Source organism: Malaya genurostris, chromosome 1 (genome assembly GCF_030247185.1).
Source record: "Malaya genurostris strain Urasoe2022 chromosome 1, Malgen_1.1, whole genome shotgun sequence".
NCBI classification, from domain to species: Eukaryota; Metazoa; Arthropoda; class Insecta; order Diptera; family Culicidae; genus Malaya; species Malaya genurostris.
Window position 1 is genome coordinate 108360114 of NC_080570.1, and position 22865 is coordinate 108382978.

Genomic DNA, 22865 nt, shown 5'->3' on the forward strand with positions numbered 1-22865 from the left:
CGTTCGGCACGTCAGAAAAGACATTGCACTTCGTTGCAAAACAAAAAGTGTTCTGTAAGTAGCAGAAACTTTACGTCTGCTTAGCGGTTCAAATTGAACTGCCGAGTTTAGCACTAAGCAGTTCAATTTGAACTGCTCTGCACTGATGAGTCAAAGACGAAACGTAAAAATAATGAAAACGGTTATGTGCCCTAGCACAAAATTTGGCTAACCCCTAAATGACCATACCTGCATCGGCCAGAAATAGTCGAAAACACGTTTTCGTTCGGCACGTCAGAAAAGACATTGCACTTCGTTGCAAAACAAAAAGTGTTCTGTAAGTAGCAGAAACTTTACGTCTGCTTAGCGGTTCAAATTGAACTGCCGAGTTTAGCACTAAGCAGTTCAATTTGAACTGCTCTGCACTGATGAGTCAAAGACGAAACGTAAAAATAATGAAAACGGTTATGTGCCCTAGCACAAAATTTGGCTAACCCCTAAATGACCATACCTGCATCGGCCAGAAATAGTCGAAAACACGTTTTCGTTCGGCACGTCAGAAAAGACATTGCACTTCGTTGCAAAACAAAAAGTGTTCTGTAAGTAGCAGAAACTTTACGTCTGCTTAGCGGTTCAAATTGAACTGCCGAGTTTAGCACTAAGCAGTTCAATTTGAACTGCTCTGCACTGATGAGTCAAAGACGAAACGTAAAAATAATGAAAACGGTTATGTGCCCTAGCACAAAATTTGGCTAACCCCTAAATGACCATACCTGCATCGGCCAGAAATAGTCGAAAACACGTTTTCGTTCGGCACGTCAGAAAAGACATTGCACTTCGTTGCAAAACAAAAAGTGTTCTGTAAGTAGCAGAAACTTTACGTCTGCTTAGCGGTTCAAATTGAACTGCCGAGTTTAGCACTAAGCAGTTCAATTTGAACTGCTCTGCACTGATGAGTCAAAGACGAAACGTAAAAATAACGAACTATATATGTTCTAACTCTGATCACTGTTTGTACAGGTTTATTTTTCCATATTTTGAATTTGCATCCCTGTATAGGAAACAAAGACATAGTCCTACGTCAAAACGGCATTTTTATCCTGCGCACCCGGTCTACCGTGTAACTTTGACACGGTGACAAGGCGCTTGAAAAAAGAATTTGAAGGCGGTATTGAGAAAAGAGGGAAGGATATTGACTTGATCGAAGTGTGTTTGAGCCTTTTGATAGTAGAGATAAAAAGCGGCAGAAGAATCAAAATCATACAATGCCATATACAACACAATTCCATGCGTATTGACCAGTTATTTTTATTATTTTTTTTTTTCAAACGTATCCCACGCAAGACACACGTCAATAGCGGAAAATAACCCAGAGCCCACCGCACACTGCAAATATTATAGCAGACAACAAGAGACTAAGTTTCTGGAAGCTTTCTATCAAACAACCTTTCATTGGCATGCTAGGAGAAATCCTAACACCAATTTTTTTTTCTCTTCGCCACAATGCTAACGATATTTTCCGTCACTATTTGATTTGACACTATTTTTACTATTTTAGCGCTAGCCGGAAATAAAGAACTAAAAATACCTAACCTCTAAGAGAAAATCCGTTTCTACATTCTGTTTTTTTTTGTTTTGTTTAGCTAAAACCTTTACAGCATCTACTTCAGCCTGCCAACGCCAGGGGGCATCACCGATCCGACCGGTCCTACCGGAACGGCACCGTTATTTGCTCCTATTAACGGCGTAGACTGTGGCGGTGGATGATGCTGTTGGTTTTCCTGTCCTAACTGAACACAGTTGACGGTCATGTTGGAAAAGTCCACCACGATTGGTGCGGAGATCACGTGATGATTCACGTTAAGATTGATATTCTGCTGATGGTGCTGGTGCGGCAGCGCACTAGACGGATTACTGACCGCGAGTGTAAGCATCGCTGCTGCCTGATGGTGGTGGTGGTGATGATGATGATAATTAGAACCCCCTGGTGCGGGACCACTATTGGCGGAGGCTGCAGCCGATGAAACCCCTGACGGCAAATGATGGAAGGACGAAGACAACTGTCCTTGTGGAGGAGCATGATGTTGAGTAGGTCCTCCCATTGTAGAGAGTGGCATTGGGCCGGTTTGTTGTTGGGGAGGAGGTTGAATTAATGAATGGGACAATGAGGGTGTATGATGATGAAATTGTTGCTGTTGAGGTTGTTGAGGCAACATATTACTGCCGTTGACGTTTCTGTGATTGCCTGTCTGGCCGTGCGACAGTTGTTTCATACTAGCTAAAGTACCTGTGGCTGCCACGGCAACCGCTGCAGCAGAGATTGCTGCCGATGCCGACGGTGGTAAATTAGCTACCATCGTGGACGCGGATGGTGATACAGTGGCTAGCTTAACGTTGTTTTCGTCGTCAGTTACTGCTCGGTTGCTGATAGTAACCATTGTGTTGGCTGCTTGTCGAGTCGATGGTCCAGTCGATGACGAAGCCACCGACAGAGGTAATGTAGGTGATGTTGTCGATATCGCCGATGCCGGTGCGCCAGTTGGAGTTGCTACAGATGCATTGGGAACGTGGCCGGTAACCGAAGACAGTGTGTTTAATTCGGAACCGATCGACTCTAGTCGTTGTCATTTGGAATTGAGGGCTGCGTTTATCTGAGTCCATAGTTCTTTCTTGCAGGATTTCGATCTACGAGCGACAGTAATGCTAGTGAACAGAAAAAGCTACAATTATTTAGCCAATTACCTCTTGATTGATTGTAACCAATCCTTGAACTGAGCAGTGCCTTCAGGTGTAATCTGGAATGCATTTCGTGCTGAAAGTATGGTACTGGTAAACTCTTCGTAGTCAGCGACTGTCAAATGATATAGCTTTTGATGGATGCATTGGATGTACCTAAAAAGAAAACAAATTTATGCTATTGTCCCGTATTCACCACCCACAGCCGTTTCAAACTTACATCTGTTGACATTTTTGCATTAAGGGTGCAAGTGGCGTTCGTAGGTGCTGCATCACAAGGCCGGGATTGTTACGCGACAAATAGTTTGCCGATTCGATTGCTACTTCATGCAGTACAAACGGCGAAACGATAGAGTTAACGGCACATACACAGAACTGGTGCAAATATTGAGTTCCGAGACGTTTCGAAATGCGTAGCAACCATTTGACATCTTCACCGTACGGTGGATTACGGGCATATTTGGCCTGTGGTCGATCGTCGTGAACGCGACGTGCGAGTGTCTCTAGGGCTAACATTCCAGCGTTGTACGCCGCCAGCAGATACCGCAGTTGGGTGGGTGTAAATTGATGCGGATGACGTGGTCGTACCGGGGGAGTGGAAGGCGGAACTGCATACGGCGGATAACCGTGTCCTGGCTGTGGTCGTGGAGGTGGTGGCTGCTGTGATTGCGGAGGTTGTTGCATGGGAACTGCCTGTGGTCCGTAGTATTGCATGTTTTGCTGTATCTGCTGATTCGGTTGTGGAGGGGGAACTTGTACCTGAACTGGAACTTGTGGATACTGCTGAGGATTGTAGCCTTGAGGTGGCACAGCTGGATGTGGCTGCATAGGCTGATAGCCAGCGTTTAGTGGGGGTTGATAACTTCCCGGCGGTTGCTGAGAAGGATTGGTATGTGGAGGCGGTGGCGGGTATTGGAACTGTGGTGGAGTGGATATATACATCTGCATCTGGTTGGCGTGATACGGTAGGTTCTGATGGTATATTCCCTGACAGGGGAAACTGTAAGGTCCATATGGTGCCAATCCAATTGGTGCTAGTGTAGTTACGGTTTGTTGGTACGGTTGAGGTGGTGTCGCACTTACCACAACTGACGAATTAGATGGCGGTGGAGGTTGGGGCTGTTGCATTTCACTAGAATCCATAAGCGACATGAGATTCACACTGAAGTATTCGTGCTGCTCATTCAGCTCCAACTCGCCTCCTGGAGTATTCCTCAAATACAGTTCGTACCAGTAACGAGCTACTTGGAAAAGCACTTCAGGATAAACACCTCCACCCTTGGCTGCATTCTCCACGGTCAAGCAAGATCGTTCCAGCATCCTATCGCTTTGTTCTTTACACTGTAGAATCGCACGTTGAATCTCATTGGGATTTAGTGCTGCGGCGTGTGGTAAAACGGATAATGCTAGTTCTGCTGCAGGATTTACCATATTGCTGTCCCATCCACGGGAGGAGGCTCGATCAGCCATTCCAGCCGCTTCTGGCGGTGTCAGGTGACCTTCCCATGTGTCAATGAGAAAGGAAATAGCGGGTGCTCCGATGTCCATAGCCTGGCCAATGATCCACGACACGTGCGATGAATACGTTCTAGATAGCCAATTCGGACTGACACAGTTATGTAATCCGAGGGCATAGAGCCCCAGTTGAAACGCACACATGTGTAATCCTCGATGGGGTCCTTGATGATTCTGGTTCGTGGAAGCTTGTGTGAACAATGACGTTGACGACGTTCCACCTGCTTTAGTTAGCACATTCTTGGCCAATTCAAACATGAAGTGTGCACTGGCCTCAGACGGTTGATTAGGAATCGAGGGATACGCACGTTTACCTTTGTAGCGCGAGTCTTTAGAACGCGTGGTCGTTGTTGATACTGATCCAGCTACACTGCCAGGAGGCCCGGACATGATTGGCTGTGTGTTTGAAGGACCCGGTGCTGGTCCGGCAGGTATTGGCTGTGGTTGACCCAAACTGAGAGCTCCAATACCAATCTCCATTTCAGCACTAGTGCTACTTTGGGGCCGACTGTTTGCCATGAAATCGTTCTGAGGCAAACCGGGATGATGTGGTTGCTGTAGATCTCCGGTTGCATAGAGCTGCTGAGTGCTGGTTTCGTACTCTTCCATTCGTAGCTGTGAAGTCTGACTGCGAGTCGGTGGATTGTTTGAATAATACGAGGGCAGTAGTGGCGTTTTTATCAGAGAATGGATTTCTCTATCCAACAGTTTTTCCATAACACGACATATTTTCCTCGGTTCGTCTTTGTAATATGAAAGCAGTGTTAACGCAAGATCTCCACGCTGCCGTCGTGTTCCTTCGCAAAGAAGAGGATGCTCTGCTTCAGATACGTTGGCTTTCAACCCTAAGGCTGCTACAGCTGCTTCAAAACCAAGATTTTCGTCGGTTGGTAGCCTAAAGGATTGGCTCATAACCTTCATACGATTCTCCCTTCCAATTATACTAGGAATTACCAAAGCGTCAAAAATAAAACTCGCTAGCATGATGGGTAGTAAAGCTTCTCCGCGTGATTTCAGTGATCCATCTCTGAGAGCTTCAGCTCTGTCTCGAATTATTTTCAACTCAGCGTGACCAAGCGGGATACGCTTTAACAAGGCCAACAAATCTGACTCCTGATTAGCGAGTTTAACCTCCAAAGGTTTTGTACTTGCTGGCGGACGTGACATTTCCAATCCATACAAGCAAACTCGAAACGCTAGATGATAGTGTTCCGAGTTTTCCGCTAGCACAGTACAAAGGAATGCACACTTTGCCAATGTAGCAGATGCTAGAACACTGAGTTGATGAGAAATCGGATTGATGTTGTGCTTTTTACCCTTCTTTTTCGGCGGAGGGGGTAATTCGATCATCAAATTCGGAGGATTTGCCAGCATTTCCTCCGCCAGACGAACACCTAATGTACAGGCCTCTCTGCCGTGACCGTGAGCATGGAGACCCTCTGCTCGGGCGAACAGGATATCCCAAGCATCTTCCGTAGGTTTGAGGTTAGAGAAAACTTGCTGGGGCTGTTGTTTTGGTTCTAACGGTTGCCGTTGTCTCTGCTGCATTTCCTGCTGTTGTTGTGCTTGTGCTTGCTTTGAATCATAGTAGTACATGTTGTATTCATCCATGTTCTGTTGGCTGTCGGAGCTTGAAAGACTTTCGTCTTTCGAGGGTCTTCGCAGGTTGCGTTCCGATTCGGGCGATATGTCCTTGGTGGAAACAGAATGTTGTTTACCAGAGTTTTCATTCGATTGGGATCTGTTTGGACTTTTTCGATTCACATCCACTGGAATGACCTTTGTTGCGGTAGTAGCTGTTGATGGAGAGGACGAATACGGAGAACTGGAAGTTCCCGGCAGAGTATCCTGATTGTAAATCTCGAATAGCTTAATATTACCGGAGATTTCATAATTATTCATATCATTCAAAATGCTATTAGCATCACTACTATCTGATGGTTCATTATTACCAGATTTCGCCGCACTCTCCTCTAAACTCGACGAGGAGCTATTCGAGTCACTTACGATCTCATCTTTCTTGATAGGTCCGGGACCTGGCAAATCGTCCGTCACATTTACATCGTCATCGTTTTCACAAAATCCTTCACTACTGACGCTGGATCTGTTTCCTCCTGTATTGCCATTTCCGGCAGTTGTCGCAAGATGGTGGTCAATTTTCGAAGAACCTGCGGTTGCTTCTTTAAACCGATCGGGGACGCTGTCGCTGCTACTGTTACTGGAACCGTAGCAACGATCCCGATGGCGATAATCTCGCCGATGATGAGACTTGACTTGGGAATTGCTACTACTACTACTTGCAATTGCGATTCCGTTATTCGTATTGGCAACAATTGTTGCACTGCCAGATGCTCCTCCGACGCCGGAACTCGACGAGGTGGATGCAACTGCTGTGCTACTGCTATGGTTTGCACCATGACCATGATGATGGTGATGATGATGACTGAAATGGTGATGATGAGGCATCTGCTGAAATTGCTTTACGTTATTTTGCAAAATTGCCTGGCTCGAGTTCACAAGTCCGGGGCAGGATTCAGCTTTCGACTCACTGTTCTGCTTGAAACATGTAAATGGACAATGATACATTGGGTTCGTGTCCTGTGTGTGCGTTATGCCTTCTATAGGATAATCTTCCCAGTCCAGATAACAAGCTTCTATTGCCGGTTTGAATCCGGCAAATAATTCGGCGTCGTTTCTTAAGTTCTGTTGTTGCTTGCTACTGTGCGAAGAAGAAGCCACCATGTTTTTCGCTACCCTGTCCAGAATCTTCAAATGCCATGTTGTAAACTGTGCATGTAGCATATCTCTCTCGTCCGGTGCCAATCCAGGATTCAACGAAGCCAGTCTCCACAACACAACAATTTCATCACACAGCGAAGCGCATGCATGTTGTGTAGCATTCGAATTCGAATGAGTGTTACTATGTTTACCTCCACCATGTCCATTAGACCCTACCAATAGGGCAAGCTTGATGTTGAACCACCACACTAATATTTGATCGCATGCCATGACCTCTTCCGTAATGACCTCTAGTAATCGCACTGCATTTCTGTCACAGCGTCGGTACATCTCTCGTACAATTGACAGCAAATTCCACATTCCTTCCGGTTCCCTTCCTCTCAGAGGACGAAGTAAGGAACTCCATTCGGCGGCCGCCGGCGGAGCCGAGTTGGTCAAGTAATTCACATCACTGAATACCATAGGCGTCGGTAGACAGAACTTGATCAGAATTTTCTTGATGTTGTCGTGGAGAGTCTTATCATCTAGATACCAATTAGTTTGATCATTGACCGAGGCACCAGCCGTCGGATCTGGTGCTCCACATACTGTGTTAATGGTAGTCGGCTGCGAACTGAGCAACTCATCCAGTAAACGTTGTGCAATCGGTAGAATTTGCTGAGACAGTTCGCTTATAAGATACTGAGCAAATTTTTGCAGTTGATCGCGCTGCAATCGTGATAGAGACTCCGAAACGGGAGCGCGCAAGCTAACTTTTGTCGGCTGCAAATATAACCAGGAATCAGACAAATCTGAACAGTTCAATCAATACTGCAGTATACTTACACAATGAATTCTATGAAGGCAAACAGCTACTACGTGTGAGCACCAGTACGCGGCGGGCACACAAGTACAACTACAGGAAGAAATCCTTCGTCGGTCGAAGGTTACAGCTACATTGAATTGATTTCGTGGTTGGGTCACGACAACGGTGGCTGAAAGATGGAATCCTATCTGAAGTGGATCTTTCACTGCTCGGTTCTTGAACAGCTGTTCGCCTCGATGAAACTCATCGGCCGAACTGTTTGCCAAACAGGAGTATAACCGGATATCTTCTTCGTTATCCGGAAAGCTCCAAAAAGCGATTCGTAGCTGCAACTGTTCCGGAACTGGCGGGTACACATGCTCTACCAGCTCAAATGGGATGTACGATGCGACACAGCGTGCCGCCAGTTCTGTCAAAGTAGTCACATCTGCGGAATAGAAATGTAGATTTACATTCGATTAAACTTTGTCTACAGATGGAAGATTTAAGGGACGATTGATCATACAATAGATTCATTTCGGTGAGATCTAAAGACTGTAACATTTGGTGCAACTAGTTAGTAAACGTTGTGCAATCGGTAGAAGTAGAATTTACATTCCGTTTGAATTGATTTATATATATATATATATATATATATATATATATATATATATATATATATATATATATATATATATATATATATATATATATATATATATATATATATATATATATATATATATATATATATATATATATACATATATATACATATATATATATATATATATATATATATATATATATATATATATATATATATATATATATATATATATATATATATATATATATATATATATATATATATATATATATATATATATATATATATATATATATATATATATATATATATATATATATATATATATATATATGGGGTGGCAAGTGAATTGCCGATTTCAATTTCCCGGTTTTTTCCGGTTTTTCTCGGTTGGCGAGATAAAAATTCCCGGTTTTTGGAAAAGGTTCATCGTCTCTATTTAGATTGTTTAAATAGTCCTTTAATTCAAGCTTTAAACAGCTTTCCCTGGTTTGAAAAAGAACATTATAATATGCCCGCTCATTGAGGATTAAAGTACTTTTCGGGCATCTCGAATTATAAATAGGAAATATTCACTATTACTATTGCATATAAGTAAAGCATAAAGCCTTTTTCTAGTCATCTAGGGATTTTGGTTACACGTAACCGATATCTTCTGAGCGCAAAGGACTGTTTTTACGGCCATGGTACAACAAATTGTCACATGGACATATGCTGTGTAACGACTCAGTATGTTCCGGTTTCAAGATGCTCGGATGCACCACTAAACTTACTGACTTCGCGAGTGAACGTTTCAACAATATCCTATATTGAAGACCCGAGAAGTCTTGATTCAAAGCTCTTATTTGACGAAACAGAAGAAAAATTTGCAATACTATCGCGTAAAGAATAAAAACTTCCCTATTTTTTTAAATGAAATTACGTGATACAAAATAAGCGAGTGAATAGAATTTGGACAAAATATTTGAATCATTGCATTAACATATTCTAAACAGTTGTTATAAAATCATTTTAAATCACCAAATAAAGGTCAACAGATTTCACGCGCGTTTTGATTCTGTATTATTTCCGCTTTATTATTTTAATTATTTATTAAAATTATTAATTGGTTATATTGGTTGATCTGGGCAGCCGGCTACCGTGAAAAATATTAATTTATTGTTTGAAATATTAATATCAAGTGTTTTTACTATGTATTCATTATACCGATATATGTTATCTCTGTTGTTAACTTTGTAATATCAACGGATTTGCGCAATAGTTGATTTTTATCGTTTAATTTAATATCCTGAAAGACAATCAACAACATGTAAGAAGAAAACAACTTTTCTCCGAAGCTAGACGAAAATTGATAGGTTGAATGAAGAGATAATTCAGTAAAATAGAGTAATCAGAAGTGAAACATTGAAAATATCTGATAACTGAAAGAAAAAGTCAACTCCAGCAATTGTCGTCTTTCACGACATGGAAGCAGGAACCCAATGGATCTATTCTTGGTTCATTTTTTCCGCCGGATTCCACACGGCATCTAGGCAGGTACTATCCGGTGAGAGCTAATAGGTACTATCAATCTTCTAGCGGACCCCAGCCCCTCGCTTGCAAGCACGTCTGTTTAAAGAAAAATACCCTCAGATGCATTGCCATTATGTCATCTCTTCAAAAACATCATTTTTTCTAATGTATCTGTTAGTCAATGAACAATTGGTACATCTGTCATGTCATTCCATTTTTGAAAGGCAGCATTTTTACGATTCCAATACGTTGATGAACTGTAAAACCGCAAATGATAGCTGTAAAAACGCACAAGATATCTAAATGTTGGGCACCTCTCGTGGAGTAATCAGAAAAATAATCAGAAAGTACGAGTTCTTCACGATGTTTTTTTTCCAATAGCCCAACTAATTCATCTTCTATGTATAATAAATCCTTCTACAATTGATCTAATTCTAGAAGATCAATGTAACATTTGTAGTGAACTGACTTTTATTCAGATCAGCTACCAATAACATTCAGGGTTTCAAATAAAGCATATATAAAAATGCAGAGATCATTCTTTGTAATCGCATCACGTTAGAACGGATGGACGGATTTACATGATTCTTTTTTTGTTTGATCAGTTTTCACCCCCACCGGGTTCGTACATCAAAAAAATTAGGAAAACTTGCCGGAAAAGTGGGAAAAATCCATAAAGTTGTTTTGTATGGACAATGGAATTTTCCATTGAAAAAGTCTTCTATGCTTGCTAGATTGATTGATGTTTGGCGCGCAACAAAATGTTCAGTATTTCGCTGTTGAAGAAAAGAATACTAGATCGTTGGGAAATCGTTTGACGCGCAACGAGCAGTTTTGGGTTGAGACTTGCATGTTTGATCCATGCGATTCGTCATTTCGAGCCACTTGCTTAATTGGATACCAAAATTATTGTTTGCCAAATGACTTAATCGTGGAACGCATATGACTGGTCTTGCTATATCGTAAGCAGGATAAAACATTCTGATATCGTTTACCAGTAGATTCATTGTGTGCAATGTAAACAGTTATGTCGTTTTCGTTTTTAAATTGCACTACACTGGTGTAGCGAAAGCTGCACTGAAACCGTTCGTTTTTACCAATTGTATTACACCAGTGCTACACTTTTTCTGCACCGATACCACTGGTGTAGCACTCATCAAAAGTTTGGTGTAGCTCTGTGAAATGGAATCGTTTATTGTAGTCAATGGTTACTGTTTATGTTTTCGTCATTTTTGTTCGTTTATTCATGCCTCAGTGTAGCACTGCACCGGTGTAGTGCAAATTAAAAACGAAAACGCCATTAGATGAATAATGTTGTCCATCGTGGGCTTGAGTTGAACAAATCAAATTATAGAACGATTCATTATACGAATCAATGATAGGATTCTGCTGTTGAAATAATGAGGTAAAAAAGTTCGTTCAGTCGTTTCGGGTACATTTTCAAGGATGGATTACTAGAAAGCTGACTGCTTATGATGCTATTCATTACATTTGTAAGCTGCTTAAGCCAAATCATTCAATTTTCATAACATTACATTACTTGACCAATTACCAAATGTAAATGTGGAGGAGAAATGTTTTATTCATTGGCTTGAACGATAAGGAAAATACTGGTATAATCACTCCTCATGTTCACTCCGCTAGAACAGAAAAATTGCACATTTTTTCATATAATTTTGTCTGATATTGTTCCACAGGACCGAACTCAACCATTCGTTAATTGTAGATCGAGTACTAAGCAAAACGATGTGGTGACTCGACTAATGAGACAACTATTGATACAATCATTAAACGAATTCAGAGTTCATGTAAAGGTAATGAACACAAGAATAGACAGAAGAATGTTTAATTTTATCGGTAAATTGTTAATTGAAAATTAATCCTGTAATTGTCATGCTACGAACATTCATCAAATACGACTAAGTAATATCATCAGACTAGCGATGAATCAGTTGGTGGAAAATCGCTCCAAACAATTTTATCCGATATTCCCAAGGATTTACTATTAAATTTTTTAACGTCTTCAGTCTACAATTAAGCCTTAACTTGTAATGACAAACAAGTCGCGAAGGCAGCTTTTGGAAATTTGCAGAATCATCAATTTAATGTATTCATCCTGATCAGTTCTGCTCCACGCTTCATGTCGAAACCATTAGTTTGAGAGAGATCTACCATCTCTGTTCAATGCACTGACTCAAAGGATGAGATGACCGGTGTATTTGTTTCATTTTTGCGTAACAAAAGCTTTTAACATGTTCACAATAATTTTTGATGACCTTCGGGCCGAGGTTAATATGTTAAATGTTAATTTGTCGTAATTCGTTTATTGTAAGCCAAGTAATCAGTAAAATAATAACGTTTGACAGTTCTGCTGTTCGAAAAGATAGATTCAAAAACATAATTTCAGACGAGACGAATTTCGACGGGTCAGCTAGTTATTTATATATTCTATCACCTTAGAACTAATCGGCTAGGTTACAGATTTCATATCGAAAGCAATGTAAACCCTGAATTTTTTTAGCGATATCGACACAGACATACATAATTTAAATATTTAAGTTTTGACATTACATTCCTTTTGTGGAATTTGGCCTCTGTTTCAACAGACTTCGCAGCGGATTCTTAGCCTACAGAATCATTGCATGGCTAGTACTACGATCCTACTGACACTATGAATCCTTCCAGGTCGGGGATCGAACATATGACAACTGGCATTCAAGACCAGCACCGTATGCATTGGACCGCCAACCCATTATTGAAATTAGGTGATTATCTGTTCCAAAAGCTCTAACTAAATTCAGTTCTACTTCGTATACATCAATATCAATGTTCTTGTGGTCCTACTATGGAATAGTTGAGGACCTTTAAAAAAAATTAACCTAGGTTCACTGAACATATCATTCCATATTCTAAATCTTTCTAAGATTCTATGCTGGTCCACAGAAACCAGTTTCAGCTCTCAAAGAAGGAACTCAAATAATCCCTGCAAACGGTGTATAAGATCAAAGTCGACAACTTTTCCAATTTTGTGAGTCTTACTGACATCTCACAGAAATTTGAGCATAACACAAGTAACAACTAAGAAAGCTCTGAACGGGAATCAGAACAATTTGGCAATTTCTCCTCGATATTTGGAGATTTGTACCTTCAATCTCGCTCAAACGCAAAAATGGGTATCGTCTCCTACTTTTCACTTGTTGAAAAACATTCATTACGCTAACAACTGTTATTCATATTTGGGCTAGTTATTTTTTTTTTGGTTTTTCACTAAAATTACCGGCTTTCCCGGTGAAACCAAATTCCCGACTTTTTCCCGGTCACTTGTCACCCTGCACTTACTGCCTTTATTCCGGTCACACGAAGGTGACACTCTGGTTTGGTTGGTTTTGGCATTGTGCCATAACGTGAAACCGGTGATATAGCGCTACGAAGCGAACGATGTTGTCTTTGCGCCGAAGGAGGCAAAACCTCCAAACTCGCTAGAAAATTGCCCAATAGAAATATTAGGGGCAATTATGAAATTCCAGGAAACAGAGAAGGTCTCCAGATACGTCTAGAATTTGAAGAAAGAGTGTACGAAAGTGTGTAAGAGAAATGGCGCAAGTGAGGCACAGAATTTGATGGGTAATGTTAAGTACAATGTAAGAGCTTTTGGTATGTGAGTATGCTTCTAATTTCCTCGAAGATAAACATAGATCCATTAAAAAGGTCATTCAGTCCCATAGGTTGCTATCGAAATTAATCTGGATTCAACTTTATGAATTGTTGATTGCGACTGATTATAATGTCCATTTGATGATGAATCGGAGCCGGCATTCCTGAGAAATTGAAGTCAGTTTCATTTTTCAGATTTCGACCACTTTTTCCGGTAACGGAATCCGGATACTGCCAACCTTGGACAAGTAAAGTTACTTCCGGTTTTGCCTTTAAATTCCTTTTTTCTGGTAGAACAATTTTTTCTAATTTTTCCGGGATTTTCTGTCGGAAGAAATACGCTTCACTGTGCAGTGGTTGAAAATCGGTGTCAGAATAACCTCTTCAAACAATTGTAGAATTGTTCGTTTTGTCACGTTTCTGAAGGAGACTTTCGGAATTTCAGCTGGACATGAAGAAAGTGCTACAATTGTTTGAATGAAGTATGACTCCTATCAAAGTTTGCCCAAAAAACCGATATTTTTTTTGTGTGCACGCTCAAATACGACGTTTAAATTTCGTTTAATCCGCACCCATATCTCAAAATTTCTAACAAAAAGATTCTCATGTATCAATTGGATACATGGCAAATTCACTCCAAAAACAATAGGATAAGATTTTTTTCAAACTGTGTTCAGTCAGAATATATGCTTGTCTGTTCTGCGTATATAGAATTTGATACATTTATATGGATAGGTTCTATTTGATTTCATAATGGGCTGAGTGTAATAAATGAACCAAATGCATTGAATACAGATACGTTCAACATATTTTTTTCAAATATATTTTCAAACCTTAAAGTTTACAAGTGTTTTTTTTGTAACAGTGAAACATGATGACGAATTTTCACCCATTGAAATATCGAGATAATCGAAAAGGAGAAGTTTCCTGTGATATTTCGATGCTGAACTCCACTGCGCTTCAGTTCGATACCGAAATGATTCGTGCTAGATTTGATTGTTATATTTTCATCAATAAAAAATCTCTTCGATGCACGTAAGGTGGTCAATATGAACAACCATTTTTTTCTACATTCCAAATAGTGATTATAGCGTCGAAAAGCTGTTTTAATTCCAGTTGGTTAATTACATTGCATTGGATTTAGACGCAGCGTTCGAAATCCCACAGCGGTAACCTGCGCTCCTATTACTTCTGCGTTTTGCAAAGCAGTGACATTTTGATTTGAATTTTGATTTTATCGCGAATATTTTTTTGTTTCGATTATAGAGCTTTTAACCTTAAGGTCATAGGTCATTCGCTTCTTGGGTCCAAAATTTTTCTGACTCTATGTTCGGGGTTAGGCATCGACTAACACGCCACGGTCTACCCGTCTCTAGGTTATAAAAAATGCACTGTGTTTAGTGACTAATAACCCAACTAAAAACTGTTTTTTTCTTAAAAATTCGTTACTTTAGGTATTTTTTATTCAATTGTTTAGAACAATTTTTTTATTCAATTGTTTAGAACAATTGAATAAGAACATTTCTTTTTGCCCCGCTTTTCCCCATGTAGTCTTTTTAGCGGTTTATGTTGAACTGCTGGGTGGTCTAGCAATTCAACAAAAACTGTAATGCACTGACGAGTCCAGGACGAAACATAACATATATACAGGGGACCTTAAACGAGGACCAATAATGTTATTATTACCGAGTAAAATCATTTTTAATGAATGCGTAAGGACAGCAGTGACAAAATTTCCATACAAAATGAGAATGTCATTACCTATTTGACCATTAAAAATGACATTATTGGTCATCACATAAAGTTCCTTTATTAAGTTAACTATGGGCTAAAATAAGTTGATAGAGACAGAAGTACCACATATTACCATTGAATCGAAGATGATTACATTTAAAACAAGTATATATTTGAAGCACGTTTGGAATTATTTCCATGAAAAAAAGTTCTAGTTTAAGAAGTTTAGTTTCGCTTAATAACTCACCTCCGTCGGATGTCCTCCGATTGCCGTTGGCACCGAATGTGTTCAATGTACCAGCTGGTTTCTTCCAACCACGCCAGTTATTACAAACGCTTTCCGGCTCTGAGCTCCAACTGCATAACGAGTCCTCCTCGAAACGGTCGGAATCTTCGAAACTGAACCGATCGCATTCCTCATTATTTGCGCTCTGATTATTCTGATTCTGGGTGTTGATATTGTTGCTGTTGTTGTTGTTGTTGTTGTTGCTGCTGCTACCACTAGGGCCATTATTGTTGACGTTCCATTCCTGCGGACCACAGGCTGCTGCTTCCGGTGGACCATTTTGATTGTTGGCCCTTCCGCTAGCCGCTTCGTGATTGTTACTTGGCTGTTCCTGTTGTTGCGCTTGCTCCCGCTGTGGTGGCCTCTCAGGGCCACCCCCAGCAGTGTTCGAATTGTTTGCCAGCTTCGTCTAGTCTGATCGATAACTTTTCAACCACCACTAAAAAGAACAGACAGCTGCGATACACGCTGAAGATGGACACGCACAATCGATTTCACCTTTCTGAATCAGGAAACTTTTCAAAATTTCACTTCTATTATAGCAACAGATTTATTTCTTTTTTTCACTAAAAGCACTCAAATATTGAATATTTTCCATCTACGGAAACTTACTTGAATCACTTCAACAACACCACCAGCGAAAATAACTACACAATTTGACACAAAACAGCTGAAGCCAAACAGGTCCTTCAATCTAATAGCACATCACTAGGAAAAGGAAAAGAACACCATTTAGATTTTTTTGATTCTTAAAATTCGATAGCCCTCACGGAATCACCCAGCGAAAAGAACCAGCGCTGCTAGTATTACTTATACGGATATGTTGCGTAAGCGAGTTTCATTATTTCGCAAAATTAAATGTAAGACATATTTCGACAATGAAAATAAATTCCATTTATAAGTGGAATATTTATCAAAATCATAGGATTGGACATTTGTAATTAAATCTAGTTTCTAAATATACATATTGGATTTGGCGATATTACTACAATAAATACAACAAGTATAACTGGTAGCACTGGTCGACATCACCATTTTTTCATACGAGAAAATTGACCCTTCAGACAAAATAAGTGTTTCTTTAAACATCAAATTCTTCACTAAAACTAGCCAGATTAATTTTACTTGATGTTGTAAACTGCCCAACTCCACCATCCGCAAAGTTTTTGACCACTCCGATATGAAGTCTCTGACAAAATCGCAATTTTTTCACTCAGATCACCACTGCAATGAAAGCCCTAGCACAAGAGAACGACGATACGCGACAACAATAATGGCCGAGCGAACGATCAACCATCAGCAGTCTTTTCTTTGTCAATGAATTTTCACTCCCCTTGCTATTCATACAACAACGATTTTGAACGAAGCGATGACACTTAGTCGAGAGTTTGACGTTTTGATTCAAGACATCAGCAAAGAGGTAAGGAGAAAAAATTGAACATTAAAAATGATTTGATTTAAATTACACTAAAGTTTTTGTTTATGTGGGATACATGTAATTATAAATATGTTAAATTACTTCTTTGGTTTCCGAGTTGACACAAGTTTTCGAATGAAAAATATTGTAGGAAAATAATACGGTTCATTATTACAGTTTCAAGCCATTATCACGGTTTACCTTCCTGAATAATTCGGAACCATATCTTTACTTCCACAAGATGAGGATAAATTATTATTCCGCTCCATTTTCTCTTATTGTTCTGAAAACGATAAAACGACGTTTCGGGAGCTCTAATTGACCATTTCGATTACAGTCAGGCCAGATTTTCCAATATAGCAAATAACCTAACGTATCGTAAGTAACGTTAATCATGCAAAAATAGCAATTTTCTTGAACAGTTTTCACGAAAACAACAAAAAATGGTTTGTTTATAATCCATTTTAGATTTACTCTCGTTCAATGAAACATTCCTACAGTTTCAATACCACATTATATATACACGTTTGTATACACTCTGATTTACAATTTCCATTCGAACCTTGCGTAGTATTGTTCTGTTATCGTTTTGTAGCAAAATACTGTTAGCAAGTTATTTGAGCGTGCTCATCCAACTGTTTCATCGACAGTGTCAAGAGGGATAGAAAAAAACCTTCATAAATGTTTTGCGTTGCTCTCGTTACATTTATTTAACGTTGATTCAAACTCTATCGGTGATCCTAGAGAAAACCTACCCCTTCATCCAATTAAGCCATAGCCGTATCCGAGTTAGTCATACAATTTTCCTCATAATATTTTCCACATTTGTGTCACTTTTTATAAAGTATAATACACAGTTGTTTATTGTACCGGTTTGTAACAAGTGAAAAGTTATTCTCGTGTATGATGCAGAGTTGGGACAAAATAGTATATTTTACCTGTTTGATGAACTATTAATTAATTATCAAATGTAGCTGTAATCCAAGACAGAATTGGTCCGGACAATCAATGAAACACATACCATAACAAATGAGGCTACCAGGGCGGCTCGAAACAGCGTCTGTTCTCCATGTTAGGAGCGGCTGATTACCGTCCTTGTGTCAGTGTGAGACTCTAAACAGTGCTGACACGATGGCCCTCCGGCGAGACAGGAGATTGGTGCAGGCCTAACAAGCCGTCCGGAAAACACTTGTTACGAATAATCAGGATGTAAATACGACTCGGAATAATCGGCAAAGACCTACGCGGCGAAATAAGGACTACGATTGGAAGCTTGGCACATGGAACTGCAAATCGCTTAGCTTCCCAGGATACGACCGAATGCTGCATGATGAGCTTCAAATCCGCGGCTCCGATGTCGTAGCACTGCAGGAACTTTGTTGGACGGGACAGAAGGTGTGGAAAAGTGGACATCGAGTGGCTACCTTCTACCAGAGCTGCGGCACAACCAACGTTCTAGGAACGGGATTTGTAGTGTTGGGCAAGATGCGCCAGCGCGTGATTGGGTGGCAGCCAATCAGTGATAGAATGTGCGTATTGAAGATCAAGGGCCGTTCCTTCAATTACAGCATCATCAACGTGCACTGCCCACATGAGACGAGACCCGATGACGAGAAAGAAGCATTATATGCGCAGCTGGAACAAACCTACGACAGCTGCCCACGGCGGGATGTAAAACTCGTCATCGGCGACATGAATGCTCAGGTAGGCCGGGAGGCAATGTACAGGCCCGTGATCGGGCTGGAGAGCCTGCACGCGGTAACAAACGACAACGGTCAACGATGCGTAAACTTTGCAGCCTCCCGAGGAATGGTAGTTCGAAGCAAATACAAATTATAATACGGAGTACTCCGACAAATTTTCAAGGACACATTTTGCATCGTGCGGTACATTGTCATGATACACTGTCAGAGTGACATAAGTACTTTAACGAATTTCCTATAAAACTAGCAACACTGAAGGGTAAGAACAAGTTCACTATAGTTACTGTTTATTATAGTGAAAAATATGTAAACACAAACGAAGTCTATAATCTTAACCGAGGTATTGTAAAACTGGAGAGATGAAGGTAAAAGAATCGCGCGCAGCCAAATGCTCTACAAACAAGTTAATTCAATGGATCAGTAAAACGAACACATTGCTTGATGATCTAGAGATGAAGGAACAGGAACTGATGCAACAAGTGAGCGCCGTCAAAAAACGTACTACTGATGATGATGGGCCAACAGGCGTTGTTAGCGAGGAATTGGTGCGAATCGATGAACTGATGTCGGTTATAAGAAAAGTAAGGTTTAAAAAAACATTTCAAATTATGATAGTCAATCTCGTATGTTTTTCAGCAGATTCTAGATGATTCCCGTCAAAATTGACAACGATCACGATGGCATATCAAAGTGGAAGATGTTTGCAACTGATTTGAGTGTTTCTTCTGACGATGGTCAAACAAGTAAAAGAAACGGTACGAAGGTCGGTTCATTAATAAGTCAGTATATTTATTAAAGTGAGGTTACAGAATAAAAATACATTCCATCAACAGCATCATTACCATTTATTTACAATGCTAACCGAAAGCTTTCCTCAGCTAATTTCTAATGCTTACAGCAATGAATAAAACAAAGATAAGTACTTTGGAATATCATTTAAATTAGTCATACATGCGGGCTGATAAATATCGTTGATTGGTTGTGTCGTAAAAGATACAGTGGGAGCGATTGAGTTGTCCTAAAATAAATTGAGTTAAAGTGAATCGAGGATCTGAAGAACGAAAGACTTCTAATTGTTCGCGGTCTTTTTCAAGTATTTGCGTTGTTTAACTTGATTTTCGAGAATGCATGCATGTATTATTATAAATTAAGTTCTCAAATAATAATAATCTACCTTAATAATTCAAAAAGCAAGCTCGAAATTCTTCATAGATCAGTAGTACCGAAAAATCTTTTTCCGATTATCTTGATATATATATGGTGTACATGTGTGTGTGTGGCTTATGAGTTTATTAGCCGGAGATATGTAGACTGATTGTTGTTGTTTAATACAGCAACGATAAACAAACAAGTTTGTTTTGCACCGTAGCAACTAGCATTAGGTTTTTTACCGTCACTGCTAACCTCAATCGGATGAACGCATTTTGACAGTTCAGCAGTACTGTTTGTAAACAGAAATTTCTTTTGTTTGTTTATTGACAAATTGGATCAGACCATTTACGGTCCGTATCGCCTAAATAAAGTTTTAAAACATTTGTTCACGATTGAATACGGTTCGTTTTTGATATTTATTAAATAAAAGTGACTAGTTGCAAAGTGTAAAGATGATTGTTTTAGATGTGCTCTTCAAATTTTTGTTTAATCTTGTTTGTAAACAGTACCGCTGAACTGTCAAGGATGAATACTTGTTCATTTGTGTCGTCACGATAAAAAACCTAATAAAGCGTTGTCAGAAACGATCTCCTTTCACATTTGCACACTATCGCAACGAAAGGGAGATATTTGCTAGGCTTACTTGTTCATGCAGTGAACCAAACATTGGCGATTCGTTTATATGGGACTTAGGGGTATTATTATTTGTATTTGGTTCGAAGCACCTTCTTCCCCCGCAAAGATATCCACAAAGTCACCCGGAGATCACCTGATCAACACACGGAAAATCAAATCGACCACGTTCTCATCGACGGGCGATTCTTCTCCGACGTCATCAATGTCCGCACTTACCGCAGTGCCAATATTGATTATGACCACTACCTTGTCGCGGTTTGTATGCGCTCAAAACTATCGACGGTGCACAATACTCCTCGCACAGGAACGCCGGGACTCAATCTCGAGCAGCTACGTAGCATTCGTACTGCAGAGGAGTACGCGCAACAACTGGAGCTAGTGCTACCAACGGAAGAGCAGCTTGGCGACTCTTGAAGACGGCTGGAGCAACATAAGGTCCGCCGTGAGTAGCACTGCTGCAACCGTTCTAGGCACGAGGCTATCGAATCGAGAAAATGACTGGTTTGACGGCGAATGTCACCAGTTGGTCGAAGAGAAGAATGCAGCAAGGGCGAGAATGCTGCAACACCGCACTAGAGCGAACGAGGAACGATACAGACGCGGAACAGACAGAGCGGGATTTACTGGAGCCCGCGCCACTACGGATAACATATTCGCGATAAGACAAGTAATCCAGAAGTGTCGTGAATACAACGTACCCACGCATCACCTATTCATTGACTTCAAAGCGGCATACGACACAATCGATCGAGAACAGCTATGGCAGATAATACACGAATACGGTTTCCTGGATAAACTGACGCGATTGGTCAAAGCAACGATGGATAGAGTGATGTGCTACGTCCGAGTATCTGGGATGCTCTCGAGTCCCTTCGAATCTCGGAGAGGGCTATGTCAAGGTGATGGACTTTCTTGTATCTTGTTCAATATTGCCCTGGAAGGTGTGTTTCGAAGAGCGAGGATCGACACGAGTGGCACGATCTTCCGAAAGTCCGTACAACTTTTTGGCTTCGCTGACGATATTGATATTGTGACACGTAACCTTGAGAAGATGACGGAAACCTACATCGGACTGAAAGCTGAAGATAGGCGTATCGGACTGGCCATAAATGCGTCGAAAACAAAATAGATGAGAGGGAGAGGCTCTAGAGAAGAAACACTACGCCTCTCACCACGAATATTGATAGATGGTGACTAGAGTGCCTATAACCAGAGTGACGACATCTCATCCATAATTTTGGCAACAATCCAAAACATTCCATTAGCTTTACATTGAATTGACAGGTCGTTTGCTCGTCTGGAACTGGGAGCTGTCATTCCAAACGAACAGCTGTCGCCACTCTGATTATAGTCACTCTAATGGTGACGATATCGAGGTGGTTGACGAGTTCGTGTATTTGGGTTCACTGGTGACCGCCGATAATGACACCAGCAGAGAAATTCATAGACGTATTTTGGCAGGCAATCGTGCGTACTTTGGACTCAGAAAAACTCTCCGCAACCGCAGCAGCCATGGACCGAGTTATGTGGAGACGTATGCTTGATACAGCAAAGTACACCGCAGGCCTATAGCTGTTAGGTAATGTAAGGTAAGTCTTATTTAATTAAGAATGAAATTTTGGAAGTTATCTTTAAACGGCCTTCCTGGATTACTACAAATCAGAGATGCCAGATCTGCAGATTTGTCTGTAAATCTGCACATTTCGGACATAGTGCTGCAGACATTTTTTGTTGTGCAGGATTTTTGCAGACTTTTGAAAATCGAGTTTTTCGCAGACTTTCGGTCAAAATTTACAGACTTTTGAAGTTGTCGCGACCTGTTTTTGCTCGCAATGTCAGTTTAGCGTATCATACTTAATAGAGAAATTACTGCTAGCAAGACATACTTGCTAACTACAGATTTTTTTCGGATATACAGAGTTTTGCAACACTGTCTGAAGATATTTGAAATTTTTACCTGCTGCAAATGAATAGCACATATTCACATAACCATAAGATGTAATATTACATAGTATTATAAGTTACGTCTTACCATAATTTACGCAAACTGTTACTGAACAGATTCGCTATTTAGAAAATGTACGTTTCCTTCTTATAGACCTCATGAAAAGTAGATTTACAATTTTCCTACAACAAAAATAATATAATCACGGAAACAATAGAAAAATTATATAAATACCTAGAGGAATTGAGTTACTACTTGTGAAATAGCATCAAGGGCAATTTCTATTTTCACATTAACTTTCATTGTGACAAAGATAAATGTACGCCGCGGACCCATACGGACCAAAGGATGCGGCCAGCATAAATACCAACGTCATCTGGAAGACACACGCTATATTCAGTTCATCAACCACTGCGGATTGCCAGCTGTAGGCTGGATTCTCGAGAATAGACAATTTCAACAC

The 22865-nt window shown here is 40.3% G+C and overlaps 2 protein-coding genes across 2 annotated transcripts; both read right to left on the reverse strand.

Annotated features, from left to right (window-relative positions):
* Positions 1 to 1640: 1640 nt before the first annotated feature.
* Positions 1641 to 2417, reverse strand: LOC131427438 (POU domain, class 3, transcription factor 3-A-like). Its single transcript, XM_058590623.1, has one exon. It carries the CDS (start codon positions 2415 to 2417, stop codon positions 1641 to 1643), a length of 777 nt encoding a protein of 258 aa, XP_058446606.1.
* A 71-nt stretch (positions 2418 to 2488) lies between these two features.
* Positions 2489 to 15958, reverse strand: LOC131425366 (zinc finger SWIM domain-containing protein 8 homolog). Its single transcript, XM_058587205.1, has 5 exons — positions 15511 to 15958; positions 7795 to 8201; positions 2936 to 7731; positions 2722 to 2871; positions 2489 to 2664 (listed from the first exon to the last, which is right to left on the reverse strand). Exons 3-5 carry the CDS (start codon positions 7429 to 7431, stop codon positions 2604 to 2606), a joined length of 4707 nt encoding a protein of 1568 aa, XP_058443188.1. The 5' UTR covers positions 7432 to 7731; positions 7795 to 8201; positions 15511 to 15958; the 3' UTR covers positions 2489 to 2603.
* Between the last annotated feature and the right edge of the window lie 6907 nt (positions 15959 to 22865).

Bases quoted from the DNA above. Each gene is read 5' to 3' on its own strand.
- LOC131427438 (XM_058590623.1), bottom strand. From the start codon at position 2,417: ATGGTTACTATCAGCAACCGAGCAGTAACTGACGACGAAAACAACGTT.
- LOC131425366 (XM_058587205.1), bottom strand. From the start codon at position 7,431: ATGGTATTCAGTGATGTGAATTACTTGACCAACTCGGCTCCGCCGGCG. The intron at 2,872-2,935 runs GTAAGTTTGAAA...TTTTCTTTTTAG, and splicing joins ATGCAAAAATGTCAACAGAT to GTACATCCAATGCATCCATC. The intron at 2,665-2,721 runs GTAATTGGCTAA...TGTCGCTCGTAG, and splicing joins TGGTTACAATCAATCAAGAG to ATCGAAATCCTGCAAGAAAG.